The sequence below is a fragment of the Schistocerca gregaria genome, chromosome 3 (genome assembly GCF_023897955.1).
Source record: "Schistocerca gregaria isolate iqSchGreg1 chromosome 3, iqSchGreg1.2, whole genome shotgun sequence".
In the NCBI taxonomy this organism is placed as follows: domain Eukaryota; kingdom Metazoa; phylum Arthropoda; class Insecta; order Orthoptera; family Acrididae; genus Schistocerca; species Schistocerca gregaria.
The window spans coordinates 940238445-940251978 of NC_064922.1; the positions used below are offsets into that span (position 1 = coordinate 940238445).

Consider the following 13534-nt stretch of genomic DNA (forward strand, 5'->3'; position numbering starts at 1 on the left):
GAAAGAAATTTGTGCAACCATTTGACTAAATGAAGGAATCGGCTCATCAGACATTCTGAGACGTCAAGCGATCTCCAATTTAGTATTAGAGGGAAATGTGGGAGGTAAAAATTGGGAGACCAAGAGATGAAAACAGCAAGCAGTTTCAAATCATGTAGGTTGGAATTCTTTGGAGATGAGGGGGCTTGGACAGGATATAGTAGTATAGAGAGCTGCATCAAATCAGTCCTCGGACTGAAAATGGCAACAACAGGGTCTTCTTTACAAACCGGCAGCACCTTTTAGGCGTTGCTAGAACGGGATCGAAGAAATCCCACCAGATATGGGAAAAGGCGGAATTATCTACAAGAAATATCAGCACCATAAAATAAATCGTCAAGCGCCTCAAACAGCAACTTAAGAAATACGTTGTGTTAAGAGTCAATGTGTGAGACCACTGCCGCGGAACTGCAGAACTTCTACATATCTAGTCTCTATTGTCCTCAGTTCCTAAGAGAGAAATAAGTGCGTGAATGGCTGCTAAGTTCTGTAACTCTGTACAGCGTCGAACTGATGTCATTCACCGACGAGGGCCGACTGCCCACTCGGCGGTTCAACATGAAGTTTCTGACAACCTCTTAAAACCTGTGAGGGACATACCTGTATACTACACAGGGCCGACAACGAATTTTGAGCGGTGCTACATTCTGCAGGTCGAATGCTGTCATATCTGTTTCTCGCCCTTGTCAATGCGAGACAACGCGACCTGGAAGTGTTAACTATTACGTCCTACATACTGCACGCATAAACATTTGCTTTTGGCAGTATATTGCCTTTGTCTCTGTGGCGACCGTATCGCCTGAATAAACATTCCGAAAAGCGCACCCACTGAGTATGAGAAAGGTTACCTACGTATTTCACGAATCAAACGAGATGTTCAGAAACGCTGCCTAGTGCAAGGTTAACTGCTAGCAGTAACAGTCTCTCTTATGAAGATTTTCTTGCCACCAGTTTTTCCAACAGGTCTGATGTAGCCCGGCGCCTATTCCGTTCTTGTGTCAACCTCTTCATCTCAGAGTAGCACTTGCAGCCTTTTTTTCCAATTATTTGCAGAATGTATTCCAACCTCTGCCTTCTCCTACAGTTTTTACCCTCAGCTGCCTCAAATACCATTGAAGTAATCTGCACTGTCTTCACACATCCCGTATCAACTTGTCTCTCCTTCCTGTCAGTTTTCCACACGTTCCTCTTCTTGTTAAGTTCTCCAGAGAACCTCATTTCTTCTCAGTCCATCTAAAGTTTCAACATCCTTTTACAGCAGAACATCACTAACGTTTCGCTTCTCTTTAGAACTACTTAAACCTAACTAACCTAAGGACAGCACACAACACCCAGTTTCATGGTTCATTTGAATACAATGCTGTGTTCCAAATGTACAGTCTCAGAAAATCCTTCCTCAAATCAAGATGCTCCAGAACAGCACACTGGACTCTCAGTTTGTTATTAATCATAAATGTGACTAGTTCGATTCTTTACCCGAAGGTTTACTTCGCGATCCCGTCCTCCAGAGACCATGTACCACACGAATGGGTATGCAAACACACGATGACGCAAACAGTGTTCATTCTTAACAAGTTCATGCACCTTCCCTGTCACGAGATACCTCGCAGAACGATGTCAAACTAACAGGACTAGTTTTCAGCGCAAGCCAAACGGTATATTGATTCACAATGCACCCTCTACTTAAAATGTCACTGGAGGCCACACAGCAATGGATAATTATTTCACAGAATGTATTTTCTCCGTCCGCCAGCATTCAACACCACACGAAACGTCTCTTTGCATTTGTTCGTGCGACTTAAGACTCCTGAATAAAAGCAATTAGATTCCGATGGAAGCGCATATTCTGTGTGGGAACGGCGATGAACGAGTATCTGTTTCTCAGTCCATTCTTCCTCAATGCACTAGGAACTATCGGAACCTAACGCGCGGCCAGTGTGTGTGTGTGTGTGTGTGTGTGTGTGTAAGGGTTCATCACCTGTCACACCCATTATCTGGCCGACGATGGGAGTCCAACTTTGCTTAGCCCCATTTTACCATTACACTGTCTCGGTGTGAATACGCACTTGTTCGATGCTGCAAGTAACCTCACTGCCAACAATAAAATTTTCTGTAGCAGAGCATGGAATCTTCTGATTGCAATAGCTAACAGTTGGCAGGAAAGAGTCCAGTTTTTTTCAGATTCATGTACAATATTTGTAGAGAGACAGTGAACACGTATGTAAAAGGAGCCATTTAACCCAAAGCGATATTTTTAAATAAAATATCCAACTTGTCAGTTTTCGTCAAGTGATTGTGAAACTGGATATGAAGCTAATAGTCGCAAGTTTCTAGGTATTTGAAGTGAAGACTGTGACTTCATTTGTAGTTTAACTATCTAACGTGTTGCGCAAAAATTTAGTAACTACGTTTGATAACAGTTTGGGAAAAATATTTGAAGAAGACTTTAAACAAGAGGGCAAATCTGACCGGGGAACAGCAAATATCTCAGTGAAGTGTCTCCCTAGTCCATTATCTTGCGTCCACATTCAATAAGTTCCATTACTTATGTACAGCCATGAACAGTACGTCCACAATATCTGCAGCGAAGAAGTCAAGATGACAAAAATGAGAATGCCATTTTACAAGTTCTCACGTTTACTTGGAACCAAAATCAGTAGATGGAGATTTTAGATCACCATACGAGGGGAAGATCAACCAACACTTAAAAAGTCGCAAAAGAAACTAATCACCAATGCTTGTTTGGGCATCAAGCGCAAAAGCAAGAGCATTCACAAGACGTTTTTCTGTTAGTTTCCAGTACAGTCTGGTTCAGAGCCAGCCGTCCCTGATGTTGCAACACCGGCGAATGAAACACGAGGAGAAACATTTTGTGATGTCTGCACAACAGTTACTGCCACATGCAAGCGAGTGGTATCAGTGACAACAAAGTTAGTGAAAGAATAGCTCGGAAATGTTTTTAGAATGGCAGCGCAATGAATTTGTGTTCACTTTCCGCTTGCATGTGGTAGAGATGTTTTACGTGGTTTTGAAACATGGTTCCTTGTTTTCAAGTGATCAAACTGCTTACACTCGCATTATTTACCAATATCCTCGACGAGACGTGAGATTGAAATCAAGGAGTGGTTCCACATGGACTGGGTTCCAAAATATGACTCTGTAAAAACTCCCCGACAGCCAAAATGTGTGTGCCGGAACTAGTCTTAAACACGCACTTCCCCTTTCGCGTGCAACACTTCAGCAGGTGAGCAGTAGCACATGCTTCATGGCTGCCAACACACCATTCTTCCGGTTTCTTACTCTCGAAAGCTCCCCCTCAGTATTTGCTGCACTAGCATTCCAGGCAAAAAGGCTGATGCAAAGAATGTCCGAAACACAGCCTGGAGGCTGTTTCCTGATCGACACGCCTCTTCCCATCTGTAAGAGGCTAGCGTGGCTTTCTACATGGCTTACAAGTTAACTAGCAGACTTCAACAGCTAAGCGTTTGTACTAGAGCCATCTCAAAAATCCCCTGCAGATAACTGCCTGACGGGAATGTTACAGCGCAGATGACGTTATGATTTGTACAAGAAACGTTGCGTCTCGTCGAAGTTTCAACACGGTTGAAACCCTGAGAACTATTCATCAGTTCCATCCCGGCTCATCTCGTATTCTCCCTAAGCAGAGTGAACGGACCCCCCTATGCATCGCTCAAGCAACAAGCTATACGGGTCCGCTGACGCCGAGACCTGTCACGCCACGTTGCCATATCAGATGCAGCGTCGCACTCTGGGTTTCCGCTGAAACGAGGCCATCACTGTCGCATTTGCTAGACGAATGTTGAAACATGGATTGTGAATGTGATACTTCAACCAGCTAGCACAAACGAGCTAACAGTCAGATTAATTATTTCGGCATTAATTTCTAGTTGAATACTCTTCCTAAGGATCCACATTACTAGCTTTCCACATTTAAGTATAATTATGTAACTACCAAGCTGTAACGTTGGAAGCTGAAGGCGTGAATCGAAATTTATGCTGCAGCCAAGACTCAAACCCAGGTCGTCTTGCTTACTAGGCAGATATGCTGACCATCACACCACCACAGCTTTATGGTCAACATAGCTGAACGAACTACCCATATCAAATAGACTCCCCAACACAAACTCCTCGCTGCAGCATAAATTTTAATTCACTTCGTCAGCTTCAAACGTTATCGTAGGTAAATTAGAGACTTAAATGTCTCACGGAAAATTTAATTTCAGATCTGTACCAACACTGTGTTCTAAATCTGCGTACAACTGGCGTCTGAGTGGAGGAAACAGTATTTGTTGTCACTGCCAACGAAGGACTCCCCCCCCCCCCCCCCATACACACACACCCCATTGCAACGAGAGAGAGAGAGAGAGAGAGAGAGAGAGAGAGAGAGAGAGAGAGAGAGAGAGACGAATCGCCAGTCACGTGTTTTATTCATGTATCCTTTACAGTTATTCTGCCGAAAAGTAATTTTTAGCTTCAGGCAAAAGATAACTGGATGTTTATTTATAAATCATGTGGGCAACTAAATTTCGTCCTAATATCCGTGTTATTGATATGCACAGACGGAAAAATATCAACACCAAAAAATAATAATGAGTAATGAAATTTTGGGAATATATTTGTCTAGGTACTGTATTTAAGAGATTAACATTGCAAGATCAGAGGTTAAATGTACGCGCGAGATAACACTATTGCAACTATGCAGTGCTGGTACATAAATACCCGGTGTAACGGCCAGAATGTTGAATGCGAACATGCAAACGTGCATGGATTGTGTTGTACGGGTGCCTGACGTCAGTTTGTAGAATGGAGTTACATGCCTGTAGCACTTTTGTCGGTCAATGCTGATTGTGGATGTACCAAGGGCAGATCTGTTGATCCAGCACGATAAGGCACCATGTCGCAGACCTTACCTCCAGATTCAGCTTTCAGTAGGAAGACCTCTACCCTGCCCCTCTAATGAAACACCGAAGTCGCAAATGCCAGTGGTTTAAGGTATGTGGCGTGCGCGCCACAGGGCGTCTGGCTCGCGGTTGTTCTTGACGTAACCGATTTATAATATTCCATTGTGTCATTGTGGTGCCCACTGCTGCTGCAGATGCGGTAGGTCTTTTGCGACCGTAGATTCTCTAACCAACGGACCATTTACAGTGGCTACATTCCTGCCAAGTGCTGCAATACAGTCGAAGGAAACTCCAATTTCTCACAGCCTTGTTACACGACCTCAGTGACGTGTTGATAACGTCTTAGTCACCTTAGAGGCATTCTTCACCAACTACTCACGGCGCCCAATACAAAAGTAATCTGAAAGGTAACTAACGCTCACGACCGTTACCAGTATTTAAAGCACAACTGACCTGCATCCTCATAGTGGCGCTACTAGAAACTCTGTCTTCGTGTTACGATTTTTTTCGCCACTGTATTTTTAACGAATCACTCGCCAATTTTCTGACTAAAAATTAACCACAGATGAAACAAAATATAGAACCCACAAAAAATGTCCGTTCTCAATATCTTGAATTGGAGTCCATTTTGCTGACAACTTGAATTACGTACTCAAAAGAAAGTTTATAAATGCAATCTGTGGAAATAATTGTTATTAGTTTTCGTCACACTCGCCAGACCATTCGTGAAGGAGGAACAAAACAGTTCTTGTACACTTCAGCTTTTCATTCAGTGTTGAGTGCACAACCAATGAACAGATCTGACGTGTGTTATTTCTACTGTAATCCAAAACAGCATAAGAACATTTAACTATGCACAATTATATGTATGACTGCAGTAATAATTCTATTCTAGAAAATGACTTGCAGTTCTACAGGTAAACAAACTGGCAATGAATTAATGGCATTGTCCGAAACATGAATCTTCAAGTAATACAAGTTCGGCTCACATATATGAATACCACATTCCATATTTTTTTAAAACAGTTTGCACTGTCACAGGTACATATTATACTTTAGTCAAAGATGGAAACTAGCTCGAGTAATAGTAATCCAATTATGCAGGGTTAGCCTTCAATAATATTTACAGAATTGCAGCTCTTCGTCATCTTCAGGTTGATTTTTGCAAGTCACAGATGGGGCTAACAGCACACTTCAGCATGAAGCATGCCACTTCAGTCTTCAGAAGACAATGCAGTGAGGCATCAACAGAGTGAGTGCTTGCACAAGCAAGCTGTTACCCAGAGGATGACACCAGGTCTCATGACTACAGGTTGGCAGGTGAGAGAACTTCATATTATTTCTTGCTCTTGTCTCCACAACAAACTGTATTATTGGCATAATTTTGAAAACAGATGTCTGATCTGGACAGGAAACATAATGGAGTTTCTTCATACTCCAAAGACGAATTTTTGAACAATTGTAGTTGAGTGTTCTCCACACCATCATCTTCAAGCATTTTTCAGTACTGAGGGACATCTCAGCCAAAAGGTGCAATGTATAAGATGCCCTCTGAAGTACTCGCAGAAATTTTTCCATTGAGAGGAGCTCCACCTCCCCCCCTCCCATCATTGTAGCTTCGCCACTTGTAATAACACGGGCCTGTCAAATATTAGCCACAGTGGTATTTTTCCACATAAAAATACTTATCCTCCAGAAAAAACGACAACCAACTTTTATTTCTTTCCTTTTAGTGTTATCTTAAGTTCAACTGCATCATTTTCATGAACTGTTGTGTTGTCCTCTGCAGCCACACAATTAGAAATTACGTCACTACCTTCCACATTCAGCTCAAGTGCTCATCAGATGTGCATATCTTCAATCGTTGTCTTGCAGTCATTTTCACAGTTTCATTACGTCCAGTAATGCTTTCTACGCAGTTCTCTTTTCATAATGTATGTTATTTGCCATTTAAGAAACTGTAGACCACCACACGTCAAGATGAACGTTTTGCTCTACCAAATGTTAAGTAAATGCCACAAAACTAATGTTTGATGTACAGTATTCAGTGCGAAGCGTCAGGGTGTACCTGGCGATATATTTTAAAACCACTGGAGGTGACATATGTCCATCATGTATTTGTTCCATATTTTACTACCTTCCTTCCTGAAATCTACACACATACTCTGTACACCACTAAAGTGCATGAGAAAGGGCACTTGCCATTGCATATTAATACAATAATACGAATGTCCAAATGTTATGCACTTCGTTGTAGTTTCATTCACATTGCGTGCGCGTATATGTTCACCTATTTCTCTCAAATGGCAGTTTTGTATTGCGTTAGTGCGGAAAAAACTGGGGTCAGACGCGCCCACTCACGCAAGTGCTCTCCTCTAGCTAGGAATTAACCTACACCTCGCTTGGCCGAGCGGCGCATTCTTCTTGACTCTGGTGATTACATATTTACTACGCGACTTCGTGGATCAGTGGTAAAGTGTCAAATTAGAAACCCACAAGTCACGCTCACTCCAGCGACTTTGATCTGTCACTTATCAATTTCCCCAGTTCTAGCAATGCCGATGAATGTGGAAAATGCCGAGTTGCAATGTGGCTCCCTCTACATTAAAAAGTACTCCCCCTGTTAATTGGTTGGTAAAACAGTTCGGAGATCCGACAGAACTGTAGGCATACTACCTCTAACAGAATCATACCTTGTAAACTACTGTGTTCAAAACCAACCTCCAGACTGATGACTGCTTAACTTAAGGATCATGCAGTGGTAAGATATGCCATTCGCTTTAACGATAATGTTGATCGTCTGGAAAAAATAAAATAACGAAAGAACAGAATAGCCTCACTGTAGCCCGTTGCCAACAAAAAATAGGAATTATGTATGATTTTAAGGAGTACCTACGAAAAAATTGTTAATCTTTCTATACCTCCGGTCCTATCACAGCATCAGCAAAAAATCTCAAAGTATTTTTTCACGTACATTTCAAGCAAACATCCGCTGTTTTACATCGATAAGAGTTAATTCCTGGAAAATGATGTCTGTGAACTGTATCAAAGTTTGCAGATGGGGGCAAACAACAGTTTACCGACCCCAATGTGGTGCATGTCTACAACAAAACACCAGAGTCGACAATAAAGGTTTTCAACTGATCGTTCAATTTTGAGAAATATGTATCGACTCTTGCTGTGCCCACGAGTAATAGCGCTTAGAAACATTGGACTTGTTCTGATATTGCTTCACTGTAAAACAGTAAAGCAGCTCCATGTTTGTACTGCAGTTTTAACTGGCTGGATCTAAACTATCAGCCATATGCGACAAATCACCGTACACTGTGATGATATTTGTACACTGGTCTTTGACCTTGTCAGTGACGCAACTAGTTGCACGCTCAAACTCCACTGCGTCTTCTCAAACTCGCCTCCTCCATTCAGTGTCACATTTGTTCAGTTTTCTTTTAGTTATCGCCGATGCACGCATTGGTGGTAAGTAGACTTATTACTCACATAAATATTACATACTTGAGCCAGGTACTGCTACATGTGCGGGAATGATGTGAATTCCAAAAAACAAATCACAGAACGATCTTAGTGATTTATACTTTTCCCCGCCGGTGTAGTAATCGTGTCTCCGGACTTTGCAGGAGAACAAGACGCGTGTCACATCAGTATTCACTCCACTTCCACGAAAATAGGAACAATCGCCTAATGTTAGAACAATGGTACATCATACAAGCTGCCTTACTGACAAACTGTAAGAGACGATCCTAAAGAAAAGCGATAGGTGACTAGCAAAACTTCCTTCTTGGCATTTTGAATGACATCGTTCTTCCTTTGATATCCACCCTCACTTCTTGGAAAGTCGAGAACCTACGACGAGTTGGTAGCTCTGGAGTGGTGCATACACCGACAACAATAGCGAATCAGCTTGAAACAGAGACGTTATTCGTGACGTTCTTAGACTTGTGATTCAGCTTGAATTCGGTACCAATAACTCGTAATTTGAGAATGTGATACAAATGATGCTTTCTGAAAGCGAACAGTTCGATTCCTCTCCAGCCATTCAGAGGTCTTAACGCCTTTGGAAAACAACACGACCCATCCTGCTAAAAAAAACTTGGGGATTTATTCGTCTAACTAGTTGTGCCACATCATATGAAGTGTTAGCTGTTCGTTATTCAAGGGATGTTACTTTTCCACGATGGGTCTTAAAAGTACTAACATAAAACTCATTGTAGTCATCACCGTACTTGTTCGGGAAACAGTTTATTTGGGGCTTTATAAAGGGACCATACTTGTCCAGCAATAGAATCTGTGGGGGGCGCCCTTTAAGTTACACTGGATGCCGACATATATATGTATACTTAAACTAAAGAAACTATATCGCCAATATTAATTGCACATTACAGTGATACGCTGCAGACAACTGAAATGCCATTTACTTTTCATAATGCAGTTTCTCATGATGTAAAAAGTATTCGCTCATATCACCTCAGGTTTAAAATACCTTCACAAATTTTCATGGTTTATAGCCATTTTTTAGGAAAAGCCGTAAATTATCCCGGTAAACCTTGGTGGAATTCAATGAAGCAATACTTTGCTTATATTAAAATATTTGTTGTTTTTTTACTGTCATCAGGGGCTACGTTGCCTATTGGCGAAACTGTGTCAACTTGTTACGAAGCAAGCTAGTGGCAGTACCTTAAGATGACGATGAGTCAAGAAACCACACCACGGACTTTTCAAGACGGCGGATGACACCGGATTTTCACGTAAAACAAAACTCGTGCACCTATAGAATTCCGACATTTCCTCAGTTTCTAAATCAATTCGACTAGAGCCCATCACTTGCGCAATACTAGCAGCACCCGAAGAATACATTTTGATTAGATTCGAGAAGGCTCGTTCGTCTCGTTCCAATGGCTACCAGCCTGCTGAACACAATCTCTGAAAAGATACTGAACTTAGCGACTTCAGCACGGTATCTGGCACCAACAAACCGCTAAACAGGAGCACTCTATTCAGGTCTTAAGGAATGTCATTTATTTGGAACAACTACACATTGTAGGCACACACAAAAAACTTATGCAGTTCTTTGCAATGAGAAGCACCATATGTTGCTATATGGGCAATCGATGTCTTATGTCAACAGCGTTCAACCATGCCGACTGCTCATCGTTTAATCGAAGCCAAGAAATGGCACAAAGGAAACTTATGCGTCACGACCAGTTGGATGCCGCGAAGATTTGTAAGCGATATCATTTACATGGGGTGGCAAACAATGTCCGCCAGATACTTCAGTTTGACCGACGAGCGGCGCATCGGAGCTAGAAATGGCCATTACATAAAAAAAATGCAAATCTGAAATAGAATGCAGCTAGGAAATGAAAACGATCTTCGTGTGTCGTTTGGGAATTTCTTAAGGAAATTTGTCAAAGAAACCTATGTTTCAGACACCTGTGCAACAAGTTTCCAGTGTTACATTACGTGGAAGTGAAAGGTGTGTTAATATGTCCATCATTGCTGGCAGCTATTTCCAAGAGATACTGTGTGATTCTAAATGGCATTCAAGCCAATCCACTCCTTGGAAATTATAAATCTGCCGACTGAGTGGATTTAGTTTAAGCAAAACTAGTTTGCACTAACAGCTGGGTTGCAACACAATCCACCACATCAAGGGTGCACAAACTAAAGTTTGTTAGGGTTTTTTTGGGGGGGGAGGGGAGGGGGCGCAAGAGCGCCAGTCCTGGGGGTGTGGAGTATTTTTAATATTGTGGAAGGCGAATGGCAGCGATAAAGACGTTGCAGTCCCGACCCTGTTAAGAATCTTTATAATACCGACGATTAAATCTTTTAAGGAAACACCTGACCACACTACACTTTTCCCTTTCCTTATGAGCAACACTTTTCCCTCCCCCCCCCCCCCCCCCCTCCTCGGGGTAATGGGTGCCCTTGCTCCAAATTCATCTCCTCGACTCCTCTTCAATCTCTCCTGAGAACCGAAGATCATTCAGCGACATACATGGCAAATGTTGTCATCAAAGCACATCTATGATGGATTCACGCTGTCAGTGAACAGCGATGTTGTTTTACCACAACTGGACGCTTGAATGTTCCATGCCAAATGTTCTGAACAACCCAAAGCCTATAGTCAAGAAATTAAAACTCACACGGCCCCTAAAGAAATGCGTTCCACATCAGTATGTATTTTCTACACGTATGATACATGCAGGCACATGCCTTAGTACTTCCACACAGTGATTAATGTTCTAATAAAACGACAGCCTATGTACCATTTGCGTTAATAATATACGGCTAGTGTCGCACACAATAATAATATCGGCAACAGTAACAAATGATTTACATAATGAATCAAATTTCAATTGTCTTAGAAGGGATGCCGGGTACCGACATACTTACCCATTTTTATTTTGTCAGTAAGCTGAGATGAGACCACACTGCGTTCTAGTCATTTACTAGGGACTTTGTTCTCACTAATAAAATCAGCAAAAACTGGAAGACAAAACCTGTTAGACCTAACATTAGTTTGATTATCGTCCACGCCTTCCTATAAAATTACAGTTTCCTATTACTAACTGCACAATATTCGCTTTTATTTTCAATACGCAAGCGGTTTTTCTAGGCTAATGCCTGAATGAACATAAGAACTCATGGAAGAAAAATTTTAGTTTTTACGAGACATCTCGACTGTAATGTTCACACATCTTAAGGATGCACGTCGCTTTTGCACAAGTTTTATCTATGCAACAAGTTAATAATATGATCTTGTTTGTATCTCCTGGATGGTTTTGGACTTCCTCCAGTCCGAAAGAATTTTCAATATATATTACAAAGGACCAAAATTACTACAAAGCACCGGAATAATATAGAGACTGCAAAAAGAATTACTAACGTGAAGCAGAAAGAAGAAGAAAATATACGAAGAAACTATGAACCATTTTCTAAACCTGAAACTCAGACCAGAACACTACACCGGAGATAGGGAGGGATCACCGTGTTGACTACTGTTCATATGATGTACCATCACCTGCCCCTTTGATGATAACAGAGGGGGTGAATCAGAAAACAAACCTTACTCACCTGGTATGTCACTGTCTTCGGCTTTAACTACTGGGCTCGCGTCGTCTGCTTCTGTAGCTTCGTTCTCCTGCTCTTCATTATCATAGTTTTCTTCAGTGTCTTCAGTCACGCTGTTAATGCCGTCACCATCTTCAGTCTGGGGCAATATTTGTTCGCTCGAGTCGTGATCCATGTCTTCAAATGGGCTAGTAGCTCTCGGAGACATCTCGCCTTCGTCTTCACTCTCAGTAATGCGAAGTTTCAAACTTGCTTCGGAACCCCCGTCATCAAACACGTAATTTTCTTTTTCGCTCGACGAGTCGTTATCGCCGACTGGTGTTCTGCATGAAATTCTTTCCAAATCATCTGACGAAGCACCATCACCATTATTTAGCGACAATGGTTCTAAGGTTTTCTTTAAATCAGCTTTTACATCGCTGTCTCCGTTTAATAAATCCGAAACTGGTGACGACTGAACGTCTGTTATCTTTGGTTTACTTGACGACAAATCGAAAGAGTCCGCAGAATCAGGTGCGGGCAACGCACCAGACTGATCTGACTTTGCACCATCTTGCGAACACTTCACAACGGGAGTTTCACTTGAGCTTTCAAACATGCTTGTTAGTTTCATAGCTCCTCCTCAGCACGAATGTGTCATTTCTGTTGTAAATACGTCGAGCCCTGGAAAAGAAATGGAATTCATTGACATTTAACAACTTACCAAATACCACCCAGAGTAGAGCTGTGTAAAAGTATGGGGGCGGAAAGGGTGGACGGGGCAAAAAATAGGTCAGGGTGGGAGAGGAAGTAAGCAGAGGGGGAGGGGGGAGGAGAAGAGGAGCCGGAGGCGGCCCTACACACACTGTGTGTGTGTGTGTGTGTGTGTGTGAGAATAAAATATGGTGACCACAGCAGATAGGTCAAATTGGGCGTCTGTATTCGTTACTTGTACTATCTGCTACGAAACTAATTAAATTGACTGCAAATTAAGAGTATTTACAATCAACATTTTTGCGTACATCTAAAAACCATTACTATTTTAATTTGCTTTCAAGGCTCAGTTCCTTGATAAATGACAGTTGCCGTAACTGACCATGCTGTTAAACCACACGTCAGTCAGTCTTACGGTATCTACATTTCGAAAGCGAGAACACTCAAACCACATAGTTTAACCCGACTTATGAAAATATTTGTGCTTCCCGTTTCCATTGCGTGACTATTCAGAGGCAAGCTGAACGACCAAACTTCATAAGGTGAGACAAACCAGAGACACGATCGCGGAAAAGATTTTACTCGTCCGACGTCCAACTGGCGTGATGCCACGTTGCTACTGTGCAAACCTCAGTCCTATAGTACACCCACTATCGAGATTCCTCTTACAGATTTCGCCTCGAGTCTACGCTTAGTTATTATTAGTACATTGTGTTGAAGAGATGAGTATCCCTACGCGAAACAGTGCAAAGGGCTCTACGCCTAAACGGACTGGAAATAGTATCACATTC

General features: G+C 42.0%; 1 protein-coding gene across 19 annotated transcripts in view; it reads right to left on the reverse strand.

The window, feature by feature from the left end:
* LOC126355848 (activating transcription factor 7-interacting protein 1) overlaps positions 1 to 13534 on the reverse strand; it is a 280695-nt gene that overhangs the window by 157124 nt on the left and 110037 nt on the right. For all 19 annotated transcript variants that reach the window (XM_050006328.1, XM_050006319.1, XM_050006324.1 and 16 more), the window contains one exon: positions 12054 to 12713. In XM_050006328.1, the coding sequence (XP_049862285.1) occupies positions 12054 to 12663 (610 nt within the window). In that variant the 5' untranslated portion in view covers positions 12664 to 12713. The remainder of the gene's footprint in view (positions 1 to 12053; positions 12714 to 13534) is intronic.